The sequence below is a fragment of the Podarcis bocagei genome, assembly GCF_964188305.1.
Source record: "Podarcis bocagei genome assembly, chromosome: 2".
Classification (NCBI taxonomy): domain Eukaryota; kingdom Metazoa; phylum Chordata; class Lepidosauria; order Squamata; family Lacertidae; genus Podarcis; species Podarcis bocagei.
In genome coordinates, this window is record NC_138126.1 from 24,881,367 (window position 1) to 24,901,430 (window position 20,064).

Below are 20,064 nucleotides of genomic sequence, written 5' to 3' on the forward strand. Positions count from 1 at the left end.
TTGGTCTTGGCCATTGTAGAGCATTAGCACTGTTGTGTGAAGCATTTTGTGTTGGCTTGTAGGGCTTGCTTATGCCTTGATTGTGCTAATCTGAGCCTTCTGCATTTCCTCCTCGGGCGGAAAACCTCACCCCCTTGTCCTGTATTTCAGAAATGCAGACTCGCAGCTGTTCGACAAGGTCCGAGGTCATGACATCAAGCTCTTGAGGTACCTGTCGGTTGCCTACATCTGTGACTTGATGGTGGAGAACAAGAAAGTGAAGTTTGGCTTGAAGTAAGTATGGGTGCCATTTGTGTGTTGTGCGTCCCAATTGACTGCTGGCAAATTTTGAGAAGCACTGCAGGTGAAGGATGCTCCTGAGAGCAGGTGTAGGACAGCAGTCAGATTTGTTGTTGTTGTTTAGTCGTTTAGTCGTTTCCAACTCTTCGTGACCCCATGGACCAGAGCATGCCAGGCACTGTTGCCTAAAGCTTCCTGAGTAACTAACTTTGAGCAGGTCCCTATCACTCAGCCTCAGCTGCCTTCAAGGGGGTATTGCGAGGATAAAAGGCAGGAGGGTAGAGTTGGGACGGGGAAGCTGTAGCACTCCAGATATTGAACTGCATCTCCCATCATCCCTGACTATTGGCAATGCTGGCTGGGGCTGATGGGAGTTGGAGTTCAGTAACATATCAAGGTTTCTCCATTCCTGCTGCAGAGAAAAGGGTGGGATAAAAATATATTGAAATGAGTTTAAAAAAGTAAAGGAAGCCAATTTATTGCTGCTATCTGGATATAGCAACCAGGTTTCATTTTCAGCAGACGTTCCTAGAGTCGTTCTCTCTCTTTTGACTTCTCTTCTCCTGCCCTGCTAGAAAGAGCCCCCAAATGGAGGAATGTGCCAAGTGCCTCTCTGTGTTTTTGCCCTAGGTTTGTTTTTCCTCTAGCGTAGAGCACCCTGAAGTGTGGTTGCAGATAGTTGTTCTGCACATAATGCAAGGATAGAATGCTAGGTAGCAGCACTTCAGAATGCAAATGGGTGAGGAAGTTTATTTTTTATTATTATGGTCCCATACATTAAAATGCAAGGACACGGGTGGCGCTGTGGGTTAAACCACAGAGCCTAGGACTTGCCGATCAGAAGGTCGGCGGTTCAAATCCCCACGACGGGGTGAGCTCCCGTTGTTCGGTCCCTGCTCCTGCCAACCTAGCAATTCGAAAGCACGTCAAAGTGCAAGTAGATAAATAGGTACCGCTCCAGCGGGAAGGTAAACGGCGTTTCCGTGTGCTGCTCTGGTTCGCCAGAAGCGGCTTAGTCATGCTGGCCACATGACCTTTAAGCTGTACGCCGGCTCCCTCGGCCAATAAAGCGAGATGAACGCCGCAACCCCAGTGTCGGTCACGACTGGACCTAATGGTCAGGGGTCCCTTTACCTTTACCTTACATTAAAATGCTCTTTGCGTGTAGCAAAATAGAGATGTCAGGGAGAAGACTACACTGAACTTTTCTCTTATGAGTTTGCTCGCTATGTGCAGGAATAATGTTTTATAGTGCGTTGATCAGCTCAAAGTCTCTGCCATAAGATGCTTGCTTAATTAGGCAGGGTGTTTTTGTTTTTGTTGTTGTTGTTGTTGCTGCAGGGAGCTCTTCCAGGTCTTGGCAGGATGCCTGCCACTTGGTAGCCATGAGCTTAAAAAACTTGGCTTGCTTCATAAATGAAATTGGTTTGTGGCGTTCTGCATTCAGCGTGATGCCATTTCTAATTCCCCACCCCAGACTCATCAAAATTAAAAACAAACAAGCTTCTGTTGGAGAGTAGGTGTGAAGGGTAATCCAGCCAGGTACTTCTTTGTAATCTTCAAGAAAAGGAAAAGAAAAAGAATGCCAGATGGGATAATTTAAGCACAAAGAAGAGCTCATGCCTTAATTGGAAAGAGATCCTGAATGTGCAGTTATTCTCTGTAAACTTTGTTGGGGGAAAGCTGAGATTATTCGGGGTGGGGGTGGGGAGCAGCAAGGGAAATTGGGCTGACTTTGTTGAGGTTGGCCCACAATTGCCACGCCACGCTAGCCAGCTTCACACACGTGTAGTGCGTTTCTCTGTTTTCCTTCCTTAGCGTGACGTCTTCCGAGAAGGTGGATAAAGCACAGCGCTATGCAGACTTCACCCTCCTCTCCATCCCGTACCCAGGTAGGAAGAAAGCGTTCTGAGGGACGAGCAGCAATTCCTCACAGCTGTCTAGTGCAGCCTTCCTTAGCCTGGTTCCTTCCAGATGTTTTGGCCTACAACTCTCAACAGCCCCAGCCAGTGCAGTGCAGTACAGTACAGTGGTACCTCGGGTTACAAACACCTTGGGTTACAAACACTTCGGGTTACAGACTTCGCTAACCCGGAAGTAGTACCTCAGGTTAAGAACTTTACCTCAGGATGAGAATAGAAATTGCGCGCCAGCGGGAGGCCCCAGTAGCTAAAGTGGTACCTCAGGTTAAGAACAGTTTCAGGTTAAGAACGGCCCTCCGGAACGAATTAAGTACGTAACCAGAGGTACCACTGTATGTCGGGCCCTGGGGCTGATGGGAGTTGTGGTTCAAAACACCCTGAGGACCATTAAGTTGGGGAAAGCTTTCCTACTGGGAAGAGGGCAGAATGGCTATGAGTTGTTTCTCCCACAGTAAAATAGGAGCACCTCCAAGGAGACAAAACTCGTTAAGGGGTGCGGAATAAAATCACCTCTTTCATTTACAAAATTGTTCCAGTTTCTTTATCGCACCCAAAGTGTTTCAAGAATTGCATGGTCTCTTATTAGAGTCCCTGCTTGTCTCGTGATGGAGGAGTTCCTTTGTCTTTTGGGAGAAAACTCTGGAAATATAAGGCTCCTCAGTCAGAGTCTAGCAGTCTCTGCCCATGGCTTTTAGACCGGGTCTGGGTTACTCTTCCATGCTCTCACTCCCACAAACCCCCACGGGAACATAGCCAGTAGCACATTGAAAGTGGATGTTGCTGCAAATGGATGTCGCATGCCGGGATAATGGGTGACTGCAGAAAGGATGCGTCCTTGAATTTGGCATCGCCGCTCACCCGCCATGCTGGAACTCAGGCTTTCCCCTCCCTGCTATTTCCAAGCCTGGGATTCTGCTGCTAGGAAACAGTGAGGAAACTCACGGCAAGCAAGTGCTGACCTGGAAACTCTGCAAAGTCTTGAAATGCTGCGGGATGTTCCTCGAGAGGCATTACGTGGGGGGAATGAGCACATGCTTAGGTGCTCGACATCTTCTAATGGATGGGAGACCCACACTGGGAGTGTTCCAATTAAGGTCGTATCAAGCCATGGGTGAATTGTCACCACCAGAACATGGCTCTGTAATTGCCAAGGTTGTTTTTTTTATTATTAAAGTTTGTGAAGGCTTCTCAAACCAATCTAGGAAGTGCCTTTATGTGTGTGTGTACATATATATTTATATGTATGAGAATCCATTTTGAATTCAAGCGGCACGATGCTCTAATCGCAACTGGCCCAAACCTTGTCCCAGTTTGGCATGACCACTATGCTTCATATAGCCTAGCTGAAGGTCACATCCGCTTCAAACATTTATTTATTTATTTTTTATAAATATTTTATTAGGTTTTAACAATAAGAAAATTCAAAAGAAGTACAAAAACAGAAAGAATACAAAATAACAAAATACAGTAATACAAACATTGAGCACAGAAAAGAAAGAAAAAGAAAACACATATACAGAAAAAACAAAAATTCCCTTTTTCTTAGTTTCTCATCTTTAGTTAACTTATTTTCCTGACTTCCTCACATCTCCCGTTCTTGTATCCCTTTTAAAAATTAGTTCAGCAAATTCATGTCCTATTAGTTTATCTGTTATTTATCCAAATCATACATTTTAGCTTGTTGCTAGAACCCCTGCGATTCATTTCAATGCCCTCCAAACATTTAAAGCACTATTAAACCACTTTCAGCAGCCCTGGAGGATCTCGGGCACTGCAGTTTGTTCAAGAGTGCCGGGAACTGTAACCCTGCAAAGTTAGCACCCTTAAGAACCTACAGTTGTCGGGATCTCCGCTCAGCCAAGCTGATAAAGCTCATTTTCTTCCCCCGAGTCCTTCGGAATCGCCTTCCGACGTGTTTAACGACCTGAGCCTTTGATAAGGCTCCAGGGCACGTTCCATTCAACAGAGTTTCCAGCACAGGAAAGAGACGAGAGGTTTGGGCTACATGGTTAAAGAGTTTTATTTCTTAACCATGCAGACAAAAAACACATCCTCTCTCTATGAAAGCAGAGAGCAACTGAACAAAGGAAACAGGAAACCAGTAACATCACATCCGTCTCTAGTCTCCCGTGAGACTTCCAGTAGCCTGGACTGTCTCTGGAATGTAAACAGAGTCCTGTGACTCCAAGCAGCTGCTCAGTGGCAAAACAGAAACTAACACAGTTCCCAGGGTTATTTGGAGGAAGACATGACTGTTAAAGTGGGAAATAATTCTTTAAATGTATGGCCTGGATGGAGAGGAACTGCACTCTCATTCTGAGAGAATGTTTTAAGCCAGTGTGGTGGTGTGGTTAAAAACCCGCGTTCAGATGCCCACTGGTCATGACACTCACTGGGTGAGCTTGGGCCCAGTCATTACCTCTCAGCCTAAGCTACCTGAACCTACCTCACAGGGTGGTTGTGGGAATTAAATGGAGAGGAGAACCCTGTACATCACCTTCAGCTCCTTGGGAGAAAAAGGTGGGGCATAAGTCAAACAAACAAACAAATTTGTGTATCTGAAGAAGTGTGCATGCACACAAAAGCTCATACCAATAACAAACTGAGTTGGTCTCTAAGGTGCTACTGGAGGGACGCGGGTGGCGCTGTGGGTTAAACCACAGAGCCTAGGACTTGCCGATCAGAAGGTCGGCAGTTTGAATCCCCGCGATGGGGTGAGCTCCCGTTGCTTGGAACCTGCTCCTGCCAACCTAGCAGTTCAAAAGCATGTCAAAGTACAAGTAGATAAATAGGTACCGCTCCGGCGGGAAGGTAAACAACGTTTCTGTGCGCTGCTCTGGTTCGCCAGAAGGGGCTTAGTCATGCTGGCCACATGACCCAGAAGCTGTACACAGGCTCCCTCGGCCAGTAAAGCGAGATGAGCGCCGCAACCCCAGAGTCGGCCACAACTGGACCTAATGGTCAGGGGTCCCTTTACCTTTATTAAGTGCTACTGGAAGGAATTTATAAATTTATTACAATGATAATTATTAAAAATAGACACCTGGTCCTTCTTCCCAAAGGAACCCGGGGACATTTTCATATGGCTACGTGCAAATAACCCCTGAGCATGCATATCGCTTTGCAGGCATGTTGTGGAATAAAACTGTTCAGGAGCAAACGCTTTAAAACATGGTTTGAAGAACCAATGTGTCGCGAACTGTGTTCCCCGCCCTGTGGCCTCTTCTTCACTGCCAGCTATTCCAAGCGAGGGGATTTCAGGCTTCTCCCCTGCCAGCAAACACCATTTCAAGAGTCTCTTCCTTTTCCAAACCAGCTTTGGGGGGTGGGGAAGCGGGTAGCTGAGAGCCATGTGCCGATGCATGAAATGCACTCGCTGGGGCAGAGTTTGAGAGCGCGGTCCCTTGGCTGGTTTCAGCTTCTGGCAACAAGCCTTGCCTGCTGCCTTGTGAGGGCTGCCTGTCCCTGCTTCCTTGCTTGCCACCGAGCCTCCTGTGACCCCTTGGTGCTGGGCTGGTGGTGGAGATGACAGTGGTTTGCAGCCTGGTTGCTGCAGACCAGGCTGACTGCTTGTCTGACGTCTTGTGACCCAGCAACCGGCTCTAGCCCTTAACACACTGTTTGTCCTGGACTCTTGATTCTGGAGAAGAGACACAGAGTGTATCCTCCCTCTATCTCAGAAGCAGTTGAGTGGCAGGGTGGATAAAAAAAATCAATGGTTTTTAAAAATAAAAAATGGATTATTAAAATTTAAATCAGATTTTTATTATTTAAATTGGGTTTTTAAAATAAAATGCTTCTGGAGGAAAAATCTTCTTAAAGATAGTTTTCTATTTAGGTTACATTATAGTCCAAAGGCTATTTATCAGGAAATAAGGATTTGTTTTAAGTTTTTCATGTGTGCTAAAACTGAGTCTATTTAAAAAATAAAAAAAAGTTTAACCACACCACTTAACAAACATGGATGCATATGCTATAATGTTATTGCTTTAGTTAAATAAATTGTTTAAATTGTTATTAAGAACATGATTGTTTTTCTCCTTCCAATAAAGTACAGCAGAAAAGTTGTCCAAATATACACAGTTAACTTATTAAACCTCACAATCATTTCATCATTATCTGTCTGTGTGTTTCTAATAGTACAACCAAATCAGTAATTTTTTATGTAACTGTAAAAGCTACTCTGAAAATTTATTATTCCAAAAATGAAACCTTCATCTGGTTGTAAATATTAAGATTATACCAGCAAGAATTAGTCTTTCTGTAAAAAAAAAAAGATTTAAATCAAGTCTTACTGACTAGTGATTTAAGTCGGGATTTAAATCAATTTGATTTAAATCCACCCTGCTGGGTGGGAAGTCAAGTCTGGATACTACCCTGTGCACGTTCATTCACGGATTCCCTCTCACCCTCTCCTTTTTCTCTTCACGCAGGCTGTGAATTTTTCAAGGAGTACAAAGAGCGGGGCTACCGGGCGGAAGGGCTTGTTTTTAACTGGAAGCAGGTACGGAGGCAGGCCGTGAAGCAGAGTTGCCGCGAAACTGTTCCAAGATAATTTTTTTCATTTTTGCCGATGGCCCAAGCTGTTTGCGAACCAACTCTGGGAGCAGAGACCTGGCGTTTGTTTCTCTGTAGTCACTGGAATCTCTTCACAGGCTTAATTTTGCACCAGAGTCCATGTTCCCAGTGCTAGGACTCAATCCTGGAATGTGAAACAAGTGGGGTTTATGGCCAGCCGGCTGTGTCCTTTCCCAGACTCCTCTGTTTCTTTTTTCTGCCTGCGCTTTTCCACTTCTGAGGGCCCCAAACACTTGATTTCTCTGGCCACTGAGCACTGGATTCTTTTGGGGTCTCCTTTTTGGGAGTGGGGCTCAGTTTTTTGCACACATATGCAACGCCCAGGGTTTCCTCCCCCAAGCCCTCTTGTGTGTTGATAGATATGCTTTGGCATAACTATCAACACACAACTATTGCAACTATTAAGGATTGTAACTTGGCGAAGGAGTTTCCCATTAGTATGTGCAAGTAGGGGTCACTGCAACATTGACTTGTTTCTCTTCAGGTTTCCATCGTCCCTATTCCATCCCTTCTTTCCCAGGTTCCTCTGCTCAACAAGCAGATAATTCAACAGATTACCGTATTTTTTGCTCTGTAGGACGCACCCGACCATAGGACGCACCTAGTTTTAGAGGGGGAGAACAAGGAAAAAATATTCTCTCCCCCTCTGCGCAGCGCCCCTTCAGCGAAGCGGCAAGAGAAACGGGGCCCCTTCCATTTCTCCTCCCGCTTTGCTGAAGGGGTGCTGCGCAAAGAGGGAAAGCTGAGCAGCGCCTCTCCAGCGAAGTGAAGCCGGGAGAGCAAGAGGGATCGGTGCGCACCGATCCCTCTTGCTCTCTAGGCTTCAGCGGCTATCACCGAAGCAAGGAGAGTCTTCAGGCAGCTATCCCTGAAGCCTGGAGGCTTCAGGCTTCAGGGAAAGCAGCGCAAAGCCTCCAGATCATGGCGGGAGCGCTCCTGATGCGTTTCGGAGGCTTCGCGTTGCTTTCGCTGAAGCTATGGAGCCTGCATTCACTTCATAAGATGCACACACATTTCCCCTTAATTTTTGGAGGGCGAAAAGTGTGTCTTATAGAGCGAAAAATACGGTAATCAGCATGCTGTGCCTGTTGAACGTGCTCAGTGGGCTGTTTTGTGCCCCTTTTTCTTAAAAATAAAATGGTGAGGGGTAGTCCATTGTGAAGCTATCCAGACAGCAAGATGGTTCATTTGACCCTTTGCATATGTCTTTGTTCTCCCCCTTCTAGTTATCACCTCCCACCTCAGCATTCCACGCTACTTGAGCTATTAAGGGATTATTGGGTTTTTTAGGATTTTCCTTGCTGATTTTGTGCATCCGTTTTGGCTACACAAACCTGAGAAGGCTCAGATTGGTGTACAGGTTGCAGTTAAAAGGATTCATTTCGTTCACCAGGGAATGGGCGGAAGGAGCTGTTGGGTCAGAGGGCGGTGTTCCAGGGCAAATGAACCTTGGTGCTATTTTCCTGAAAGTCAGAGAGTGTCTGCTTAGGTGATAGCCGGTCTTGGCAGCCCCACCTTGGCACTTGCAGCCACAAGAGGGCCTAGAATCTGCAGCAGTTTTGGGAGTTGCTGCTTCTGTCCTTCCCCTTCCCCACTGCTGCTCAGGCGGTCCTCTCTGAGAAATCCTTTTGAAAGCATTCAGCCGAGAGGCTTGTTCCTCCCATAGAAAAGGACGCCACAGTAACGCGCTTCGCAACGGGGAGACATAACTCAGGTGGAATACGGTTGCTGTGAAATCTAGCAGGCGTGCAATGCCACACTCCACGGTGTCTTCTTCAGCACTTATGAACCGCCGTAAATCAGGATTCGGAGCTCAGGAGGAAGGCTTTGAAAGCCACTTAATTGTAGAGAAACGGGGCCATTCATTTAGGTAGGGATTGCCAGCTTCTGTATTCCAGGCAGCCAGTGATGTTTCGCTCCCAGGCTGGTCTTGGGAGGGGCAGAAGGGCGTATTTTGCTGCACAAACTGGCTTTTTCAGAGATGTGTGGAGCTGAGAGGGACCTTGGGGGTCGTCTCATTCATATATGGATGGGTGTGTGTGTGTGTGTGTGTGTGTGTGTGTGTACACACACACACACACACACACACACACACACACACACCGTATTTTTCGCTCTATAAGACACACCAGACCACAAGACGCACCTAGTTTTTGGAGGAGGAAAACAAGAAAAAAAATATTCTGAATCTCAGAAGCCAGAACAGCAAGAGTGATCGCTGCGCAGTCAAAGCAGCAATCCCTCTTGCTGTTCTGGCTTCTGGGATAGCTGCGCAGCCTTCATTCGCTCCATAAGACGCACATACATTTCCCTTTACTTTTTAGGAGGGGAAAAATGAGTCTTATAGAGCAAAAAATATGGTGTATATATATAGATAGATAGATAGTCTGTTGAAGGAAAAGCTAGACACTTCCTAAGCCAGCCTCTGCCTCACTGTCAAACAGCTTTTACCAGGAGGAAGCTTCTAGCGCTTAGCCAAAATCTCCTTCCCTGCAGACTCCACCGATTTGTTCTCTGAAGCAATGGGAAAACAAATTTGCACCGTTTTCTGGGGACTGAGCATGCTCAGTGGACACAGAATGCTGACTGGGGCAGAGACCCAGAAAAAGACAGAATGAAATAGAAAAGATGGAAGCCTGAAGACAGCCCTTCAGATATTTGAATACGAACATGTCTCCCCTTAATCTTTGCTCCTCCCGGCTAAACATACCCAGATATTTCAAATGTTTCTTATAAGACCTTGTTTCTAGACATCCTGGTCTCCCTTCTCTGGGCATGCTTCAGTTTGTCAGTGTCTTCCTTAAAACGTGCCCAGAACAGAATAGATTACTGATGATGATTAGCCAGAATGGTGCAGTACAGAGCAGAATTCCTGCTTCTCATGATCAGAGCACTATATGTCTATTAATGCACGAGTAGTGCAGGCACCATAATAAAGCCTGTGCCATCTAGTCATAGGGGCTTCTAATGAATGAAATACATGTTGTTAGGCTTGGCGCTGTACACTTAAAAATGTTTGCCACGTGTAAACAAACGAGGGACAGGAAGGCTATGTTAACATGTGAAATATTTTTTTAAATCTGAAAACACTGCCTTCGTATATGTGGAACCGAGTTGAACTTTTGACCCTACCTCATTTTAAATTTTGTAGGACTGATCATTTGAGTGGGGGGCAACTGGCCGTTCCCAATTTAGGCGATGAGAAAATTCAGTGCCTGGAAAAGTCGTTGAGATGCATAGAGAAGTCATTGGGGGAAATGGCTTACAGTGACAACTGGCATGAGACAGCCAGCATAGTGTATTGACTGTAATGTCATACTCGGACTGGGAAGACCTGAGTTCAACTCCTACCCAGGCATGAATCTTCAGGAGGTACCTGGAGCCACCCACTGTCTCTCAACCTCACCTTATCTTAACAGGGTTTTTCTGAAGATAAAATGGGAAGTCCCGTTTGTATCAGGCGAGAGATATAACAGAAATAAGCAAATGATACACCAGGATACAACTAAGGCTGCAAGTGGCCTTGGGAGCAAATCCCCCCTGAATTCATAGGGACTTAATCATGAGCAAATCTGCATGGGCTCGGGCTGAAAGTCTTGGACCCAAAGCTAAGCTTTAGATGAGAGGAATAGAGGAGTCAAATACACAGACCTGTCTGTAGTACAGGATTTCTAGTACAGTGGTACCTCAGGTTACATACGCTTCAGGTTACATACACTTCAGGTTACAGACTCTGCTAACCCAGAAATAGTGCTTTAGGTTAAGAACTTTGCTTCAGGATGAGAACAGAAATTGGGCTCCGGTGGCGCAGTAGCAGTGGGAGGCCCCATTAGCTAAAGTGGTGCTTCAGGTTAAGAACAGTTTCAGGTTAAGTACGGACCTCCGGAATGAATTAAGTACTTAACCTGAGGTACCACTGTACTTCCTTCATCACATCATTCTACTCCTGATGGACCTTGTGCCTCTTTCTTTGCAGGATTATGTTGATGCTCCTCTCAGCATCCCAGTCTCTCTCACCGAGCGGTTGAACATTGACTGGAGCGAGTATCAGGTAAGATGGCAGGTCGCAAGGACCAAGTTTTCCCCTGACCCCTGGATGGTAGACAGGGCATAATGTCTTACACCATAACCAGTGTTTCTCAAAATTGGACCCCCCAGCTGTGTTGGACTACAACTCCCATCATCCCTGACCACTTGTCCTGCTAGCTAGGGATGATGGGATTTGTAGTCCAGCAACAGCTGGGGGCCCAAGTTTGAGGAATACTACCATAAACTCATGAGGATGTTTGGTATGGCTAATGTTCTATATTTGTGTTGATGTGATTCTCTCTCCTGACAGCTACTTAATTCGCTTAGTTTATTTCTAGTATTTTATACAAAGTTGTACGGATTCTTTTTTGCTACTGGTGTTAACGATGAACTCTAGTAAGTTTCTGAATTACAATCATTGTTCCCCTGATACGTTGAGAACCATTTTGGGCACAATTTTGCGGGAAAGTTCTAGAGAAATCAACAAAGAAATGATACTCCAGTAATTGTTCCACATAAGAGTTTCCAGAGGCGATCTGTGGACTCCTGGAGGGAAAAGTTGGTGACGGTGGTAAACAGTATGCACATTTGAAAAGTGCTTTTATGGTCTGTATCTGAGTTGAGGGGCTCCGCCCCAATAACCTTATGAGCCTACCATCAGAAAAACTTCACTTTACCTGCTTTTTCTCCCTAGACCTGAGAGCAGTTTAATTCTTGGTTCTCGGGCAACCTCCCACCCAGGTAGCTTGCCCTGCTTGGCTTCCTTCAGTTGCAAAATTTCATTGTGTCCTTTCTAGCCATTTTCTGAGCCAATTGGAGTAGGAACAGCAGTGAGTCCACTTAAGAAGGAGCCCTGCTGGACCAGAGAGAGGCTACTTCCAGTGTGGCACTCTGTTTGCAATAGTGAACCACCAGTAAACTACAAGGCACAAAGGGAATAGCTCTTCTCTTGGCATGTCCCATGCCCATGGTATTCAGAGATACGCAGGTGTACTCTTTCAAGCCGGGGCGCACATTTCCGGGGTAAATTTGCAGCCTACTTTTCTGACAAGCTGTTTATATCCAAAATGCTTACAGTACGTCTTAAAAATGTATGAATGGCATGTAATAATAATAACACAGCTGTCAACTTTTCCCTTTTCTTGCGAGGAATCCTATTCTTTTTTCCTTTTCCTTTCTCCTCCTGTGATGAGGCTGCATTTTAATATTTAAATGTTTCAATCTTTTAATTGTTGTATTTTAATCTTGTTTTTAAGTTATATTCATTCAACTTGTTTTTATTATTGCTTGTTAGCCGCCCTGAGCCCGGCCTTGGCTGGGGAGGGCAGGGTATAAATAAAAATTATTATTATTATTATTCGGAATAAGGGAATTTCCCTTAAAAAAGGGAAAAGTTGACAGCTAATAATAATAATAATAATAGTGTTAAAACAATTTATGTGTTACCTTTAATTTTGAGAAGAAAGACCAAGGCACTTCTCAAACAAACAAAAGCCGACAGCAGAAAAACGGGTACAAAATGGGACTCTAAATCAGGAATGTATAAATAACGCCATTAAAAAGTTTCAAGTGCCTCGAAACCTAAAGCGGCGCCTCTTTAATTGCAAAACATGGCGAAAACATGCTCACAGTGGGAGGGCATGTTATCAGAGAGCAGCAATCCATTAAAAGCCTGCATAAATAAGTGGTTTTTTTAATTCCCTTGTGTGGATTAAGCTGAAGCCATTCCGTGTATGTATATGACGGGTGTGTAGGCCAGAGGGGGAGGCGCACTTGAGAAGCTTTCTCAGATGTGGCCCGAAACTTGGGTTCGTGTGGAGAGGAATCGGTTCTGCTCTACCTAAAGAGATGGAGATCTGGCATGACCCCACGTTTTGCTTGCTATCATCTGGACAGCATTGGGAGAATGCCTTCCAGAGTACTCCTGTGCTTGTGAGTAATTTGTTAGACTATAGAGCAGGGCGGTCCAGGCCATGGGTTGCATGCGACCCGCAAGGCCTGTTTTGGCAGCCCTTGGCAACATTCAAGAAAAAATAAATCTTAAAGCCTTAAAAAGATATTTTTGTGTGTCAGGTGTGGTTAACGAAAGTGCGTACGCCCGTGTATTAGCTTTGCTTTATAATTAAATCTATTATTTGTGTATTTAATATTATATCTAAATAAAATAATTGTGCTTATTAAATGTTATTAAACATACTGTGAGCACTTTAATTTACGATATGGGACTTGAGTTAAGTGTGTGGCGGCTTCTGTGGCGAAGTACAGTGGTACCTTGGGTTACATACTGTCAGAGCTGCTTCCAGGTCCCAGCTCACAGAGGACCACGCTAGCCGGTATTACTGTACAAAAGTCTTTATTGAGTTACAAGTTCCATTTTCAAGCCGCAGCGTGCAGCTCTACGTCTTAGAAGCTAGACCGGCGAAGCTCCGTCTGAGTCTCCGCCTCCTGTACACCAACTTAATACTCTAGCCTTCCTCCACCTCTTCCGTCTTTCCCTCCTCCTCTGGGTCCCTCTACCCCCCGTGGTCTCTTCCTTCCTGGACTCTTCTGACGCCGACCCCCCGGACTCTGCTCCCTCTTTGCGGCGGGCTTTAGGACCTGGCTCCCTATCCGGACTGCTTACTGTGCCGCCTTCCTGTGCATTTGAACTTGGCGCGCGCGCGCAGCCTTCGACCTTCCTCTTGACCGTTTCCTCGCTCCCCGATGGAGGTGTGGCCAATCCTAACTCCTGCCTTCCCGCTTGCGGCGAGCCGCCAGCTCCCGATGCCTGCGACCCCTCCCCCCTACTGTGCTCTGGTGGGGAAGCTGGTCCCGATTTCCAACTGCTGCTCTCTGAGTCTCCTCTGGTCTCTTCTTCCTGGTGTGTCCCCCTAGGCGCCCCCCTTGTTCTGACCACTGGCGCCCCTTTCTGTGAATCTTCCGATTCACTGGAAAGACTCGGAGATCTCGGGCCGCTGTCATCGCTCATATTTCCTTCGGATTCCTCCCCCTCGCTCTCTGTTTCCTCCCTTTCCTGTGCCTCTGCTCCTGAACCCCTGACACATACGCTTCAAGTTACAGACTCCGCTAACCCAGAAATAGTACCTTGGGTTAAAAACTTTGCTTCAGGATGAGAACAGAAATCGGGCTGCGGCAGCGGGAGGCCCCATTAGCTAAAGTGCTATTTCAGGTTAAGAACAGTTTCAGGTTAAGAACGGACCTCTGGAACGAATTAAGTACTTAACCCGAGGTACCACTGTATAGTACTCTTGCGGCCCGCTTGTTATGAAAGGTTGGACCGCTCTGTTATAGAGCAATAAATGTGCCTGAATAGTTGTGATTCCATCCTGTACTGCCTTCTGGGAAACAGGCTTGAGAAAACTTTTCAGAGGATCCTGTCCGTCTGTCTCTCACTCTCTCACAACCACAATTTCCGCATGTGTTGTTCTGAAACAGGCTTCAAGTACCAGAGCATTTTTGCTGCTGACTTACAACCTTTTCCCTGTCTTCGAGGATCTCATTCTACATTCCCTCCCATGCCTAAACCAAGTGCAGTGGTACCTTGGGTTACATATGCTTCAGGTTACATACACTTCAGGTTACAGACTCTGCTAACCCAGAAATAGTACCTCGGGTTAAGAACTTTGCTTCAGGATGAGAAGAGAAATCTTGCTCCGATGGTGCAGCGGCAGCGGGAGGCCCCATTAGCTAAAGTGGTGCTTCAGGTTAAGAACAGTTTCAGGTTAAGAACGGACCTCCGGAACGAATTAAGTACTTAACCCGAGGTACCACTGTATTTCTCACCAGCCCTCCCCCCCTTTCCCTTTGACACACACAGCATTTAAGGTTGGAATCAAGGCTCCCTTTATTTCTGTCCTAGTCCTTTCTTTTGAAGCAGGACTTCCCTGCTTAGCCTTAGAGATTTCAAGATTAGTGCTTCCACCCAAAGACACGTGCTAACCGCCATTTCCCAGAACAGGAACAGCATGCGTCTTCTATGAAGGGAAACAAGGGAGGGCCTGGAACTGACTAGGCCGCTGCAAGACTAGGTGGACTGTGTCCCTCACCTCTTGTAGGTGACTTCCTTAAAAATAACATTCGCTGTAACATTCAACACATGCGGGGTAGTGTCTCTGCACTGTGCTGAAAATCTGACAACAAAGCAATGGCCTGTAGCGTTCTGCTGGTGCCCTGCAATTTCACCTCAATTCTGCCAAGCGTGGCTTGCCATTAATTGCATTTTTGAGCACATCCTTGCCGGAGAGAGCTTCGCGGCGGAATGTCAGTCATTTTCTTTTGATTCCTCGGCAGCCAGTTGGCGCTCGCAACTTGGTGCGTGAGAGGAGATAACCCACCTGTTCCTGTGGCAGGTTTGGCCTTCAGTCTCCACCCACCAGCCTAAGATACTCTTGAGTGGCAGCTGCAGGTTGTTAAAAACAAAATGAAACCCTGCTATGCAGAACGTGAATTTGTTTAGAGCTGAATTGTGGAGAAGACGAGAGAGAATTTGTGGGAAATGAATGGCCAAATATATAGATGGCCAGTCATATGTCTTATAAGGTTAAACCACAGAGCCTAGGACTTGCTGATCAGAAGGTCGGTGGTTCAAATCCCTGCGACGGAGTGAGCTCCTGTTGCTCGGTCCCTGCTCCTGCCAACCTAGCAGTTCGAAAGCACGCCCAAATGCAAGTAGATAAATAGGTACCACTCCAGCAAGAAGGTAAACGGTGTTTCCGTGCGCTGCTCTGGTTCACCAGAAGCAGCTTAGTCATGCTGGCCACATGACTCGGAAGCTGTACACCGGCTCCCTCAGCCAATAAAGCGAGATGAGCGCCGCAACCCCAGAGTCGGCCACGACTGGACCTAATGGTCAGGGGTCCCTTTACCTTTACCTTAATAAGTCTTATGTAGCGCTCTAGGGTGACTTCTGGGGAATCACTTGTCATGGGCCCCATTTTTCTAGAGCATTGATCAGTGCTTTGCAGCTTCTACCATTCAAATTCCCCACAGTGCCCCTAAAATAGTATTGCTCTGTGGGAATTGTGGGAAACCTTTTTTCCTATTTTTTATTTTTATTTTTAATTTTGACAAAGTAATAATCATAAATAAATAAGGATAAAAATGTGCACCCCACCACCGAGACCATTCCATTGTAACTATCCAACCTCCCAAAATTTCAACACCTCTTGCGATGGTTTGACCCCTTTCCGTTTTAACAGTACAAATTCTGCAAACGCCTTCCATATTTCCTCAAAATCATTTCTCCTGCGTATTCCCCGTCTTACCTTAATGGCACATGTTAATTTATCATTAAAGGCTGGAATTGTGGGAAACTTAAATGGCAGAAGTTGCCCGAGTCTCATCAGAGTGCTACAGATGCCAATTGCCAGTGCCTGTATTATTACTATTTATTAAGATTTATAATACCGCCTTTCATCACAAGAGCTCAGGGCAGTTCACAATTAAGCCCGGGGAAACCTATTAGTGTGAGAGGTACTTTTGCTTAAAGGCTTGGTCAAACCTGAAGCAGTAGCACAACGGGGGCCTCTATTAGTGGGGCGAGGAAGCAGGCTGTAAACAGATTTCTGCCTTAGGTACCTGGTTGGAGCAAATGTGCTGCCCCCATCCCCCCCTTTTTTTGCCGTAGCCATGAGCGCTGTTGTTATCATTCATTTAATTTATAAACTGCTTCCCATGAGGAATCCCAAAGTGATTTGCAATAGAACAAAAACCTGTATAAGTAAGTTTCTTATAGAAAAACAGTTTATAGCAACAGCACATACATAAAATCAGTTCAGGTGCAGTGCAGAGACCAAGTGAGATAAAGATCTCCATTTAGAAGGCTACAGTCATACCTTGGTTGCCGAATGCCTTGCGAGACAAACGTTCCGGCTCCCAAACGCCGCAAACCTGGAAGTGAGTGTTCCGGTTTTTGAATGTTTTTCAGAAGCCAAACGTCTGATGCTGCTTCTGCGGCTTCTGATTGAGTGCAGTAAGCTCCTGCAGCCAATCGGAAGCCACGCCTTGGTTGCCGAATGTTTTCGGAAGTCTAACGGACTTCTGGATTGGATTCCGTTTGACAACCAAGGTGCGGCTGTATTTGAAAAAGGAGGAATGTCTTTAGCAGGCGCTGAAAAGGCAGCATAGAAGGTGCCAGTTACTATTTGTTGGGAGTGGGGGAGTTTCAAAGGGTATCTGCCACCATGATTGGTTGGGTATATAAAAGCCGAAAATACCTTTTGAGTCTCATTATCGTATGTAAGACCATGTTCAAGGCAGCTTACAACATGATTGCATCATTGCCAACAACAAAAGTAAGGTAACCGTTAAGTCCAGTTGCGGACGACTCTGGGGTTGCGGCACTCATCTCGCTTTACTGGCCGAGGGAGCCGGCATTTGTCTGCACATCTTCCGGGTCATGTGACCAGCATGACTAAGCCGCTTCTGGTGATACCAGAGTAGCGCACGGAAACGCAGTTTACCTTCCTGCCAGAGCGCTACCTATTTATCTACTTGCACTTTAACGTGTTTTAGAACTGCTAGGTGGGCAGGAGCAGGAACCAAGCAACGGGAGCTCACCCTGCAGCGGGGATTAGAACTGCCGACCTTCCGATCGGCAAGTCCTAGGCTCTGTGGTTTAACCCACAGCGCCACCCGCGTCCCAGTACAACAAAAGTAGTCCTAGGCAATAAGGAAAACACATCAAAAGCTATACCACCAAACTGAACAGTTTCCACATCAGTCATAATAAGATCTAGGAATAAAGGTAAAACGAATTAACACCAATAGCAGCAGCAACAACAAAAACCCAATGGAAACTCCTAAACAATACCCTGGCCCAAGAAATCTTTTCAGCGGGCTCAGCTTTTGTAGCTGGAGTCAGTCCAGGGCTCCAGGTGGGGGGGAAAGGCTAACCTGGTCCCAAGCCGCATAAGGCTTTATGCACCAAAACTAGCACCTTGAACTTAACCTGGTAGCTGATTGGCAGCCTGTGGAATTATTCCAGCAGAGGGGTAATGTGGGAACGCTGTTCCCAGTGACCCGATGAGCCACTGCATTTTGCGTCAGCTCCAGCTGCGTGTCCGTGTCCAGCCCCACATATAGTGCATTGCCGTAACCCAACCACTAGAAACTTGCAGTGGAAAGATTCCCAAAAGCGCTAACCTTCAGGATATAAACTGGTATGGTGGATGCCGAGTTCTGCCATTCTTTACCAGCCCAGCCCATCACCACTAGAATCTCTCTCTCTCTCTCTGTGTGTGCGTGTGTGTGTGTCACTCTCCACGGACAATGTGTGATGCAACTTGGGTGAGAGGGGATGCCCTTTCTAGTCTTTGACCAGAGCAGCCATTCTTCATTCCCAAAGTTTGATGGATCCCTGTTGTGTTTGTCTTCTAGCTCTCTCGAGTCACCTCTGAATAATAAATGACAGGATCTTGGGGGTGGGGGTGGGGGGACAGACACTGCCTGGTAAACATCTGTGGGGGCTTGAAGACTCCTCTCCCTCCTGACTTGCTGTCCCTGGGATCTTGTCAAGCCAGCCAATCCCATGCCAGCTGCTGAAAGTGGGTTAGGACTCTGCAGGCAGCTCGGTGGGGTCATTCCAAGAAATTTCTGGCCCAGCCACCCCAATTACTGGGGGAGGCTGCTGTTCCTAGGAGGGTAGTGGTTTTCCCTTCCCCTGTCCATTCCAACGCCCTCCTGTTACTCACACACTGTATCTGTTTTCCGCTGTGAAGAGCTCATAGACTGAGCTTCCCCATTTTTTTGGGGGGGGGGTGTCACTTGCTGAAGTGGGTCGGGACGCAGCAGGGCGTTCATAGACTCTAATCAATGTTTCAGAACGCGCTCCGCCGCTGGACTGTAACAGTTCTTTACTTTAGGGGGTCCTGGACGCGCTGTGTGATTCTGTAGGAACCAAATTCTCCTGAACAACTGAGTAATGAGTCAGAAATTAGAGCTCTGTTTCCTTCTCCTCCCACTGCATTCTGAAGTTTCCTTCCAGATTTCTTTTTGGGTAAAACAGTTACGCAAGCGTTCCATGCTTTGCTTCAAATCCAAACGTCACAACTAAGAAACTTAACTGATGTTGCAGCTGGACCAAGAGTTGCAGCGTTGTGCGGCAAAGTAGAATCTACTAAGTAGAATGTGAACTTGCAGGAGACGTCCCTGCTCAGATATAGGATCATCGAGTCAGAAGAGGGAGCATAGGGAAGACAAGAGAAGGCCTGCTTGTGTACGTTCTAGTTCCTGAGCCTCCTGCAGAAACCATTTGCCTTCACTACCACGGAGACCAGAAACTTTTCCATCTTTCTTTCAAAATGAAAACCCTTTTCTAGGCCTTTGCAGATGCATGTGCCCATCAGAGCCTCTGCCTTGCCCCAAAGTAGCCTTTCCCCCTTTAACGTTTGTGTTGTGACCTAGAGAGCGTGCAGCCCTCTTTCCCTTGTGATCCCACGGATGAAGATGGTGGTTGTCAATCTCCTCTGGGGAACTTGGCAAGTGGAGAGGCTTAAGCGTCTGCCCCTAAGAACAGAGAGCTTAAGATGCACGTCCTCCAACAATGTAAGAGGGCTCTATGAGAGCCGCCGCAGAGACGTGGTTTCCTGCCAAGTAAAGGCGGCACTGCATTCTCCCACTTCTTGCTTGCATGCCAGTCCTCCCTAACTTGCCTCTTCGTGGGGGCACAAAAGTTAGAAACGAAGCAGGTAATAAAATGTGGGTTAAGTGTTTCAGGTAACGAGTGTTGAGCAGGATTGCAAAGATGCTCCAATACACATCACTTTATCTGTTTTCTTTTCTCTCTCTCTCCTCTCTTTCTCATCTATTGCCCTCCCCTCCCCTGCAGAGCTGGGACCTGGTGCAACAGACACAGAACTACCTGAAGCTCCTGATCTCCATTATTAATGGTGACGGTGAGGTTCTCTTCTTGTTGTGGAGAAGGTGGGAAATGGGGGGAGGGTACCTTTTGGGGGTGGCTTATTTGACTACTTTAGAAAACTGGTGTGTGTGTGTGTGAGAGAGAGAGAGAGAGAGAGAGAGAGAGAGAGAGAGAGTGTGTTTTGGAGAAAACTCAATGGCAAAGAAACCTCATGGCTAAAAGCAGAGGAATTGAGGGTTGGGCTTGTAGACTTAAATACAGTGGCGCCTCGGGTTACATATGCTTCAGGTTACAGACTCTGCTAACCCAGAAATAGTACCTTGGGTTAAGAACTTTGCTTCAGGATGAGAACTGAAATCGCGCGGCGGCGGCGTGGCAGCAGTGGGAGGCCCCATT

General features: G+C 46.5%; 1 protein-coding gene across 2 annotated transcripts in view; it reads left to right on the top strand.

Annotated features, from left to right (window-relative positions):
• Nucleotides 1-20,064, top strand: part of MTMR14 (myotubularin related protein 14) — a 94,340-nt gene that overhangs the window by 18,504 nt on the left and 55,772 nt on the right. For both annotated transcript variants that reach the window (XM_081182312.1, XM_081182311.1), the window contains exons 6-10: nt 151-273; nt 2,098-2,171; nt 6,635-6,705; nt 10,756-10,830; nt 19,636-19,702. In XM_081182312.1, the coding sequence (XP_081038438.1) occupies nt 151-273; nt 2,098-2,171; nt 6,635-6,705; nt 10,756-10,830; nt 19,636-19,702 (410 nt within the window). The remainder of the gene's footprint in view (nt 1-150; nt 274-2,097; nt 2,172-6,634; nt 6,706-10,755; nt 10,831-19,635; nt 19,703-20,064) is intronic.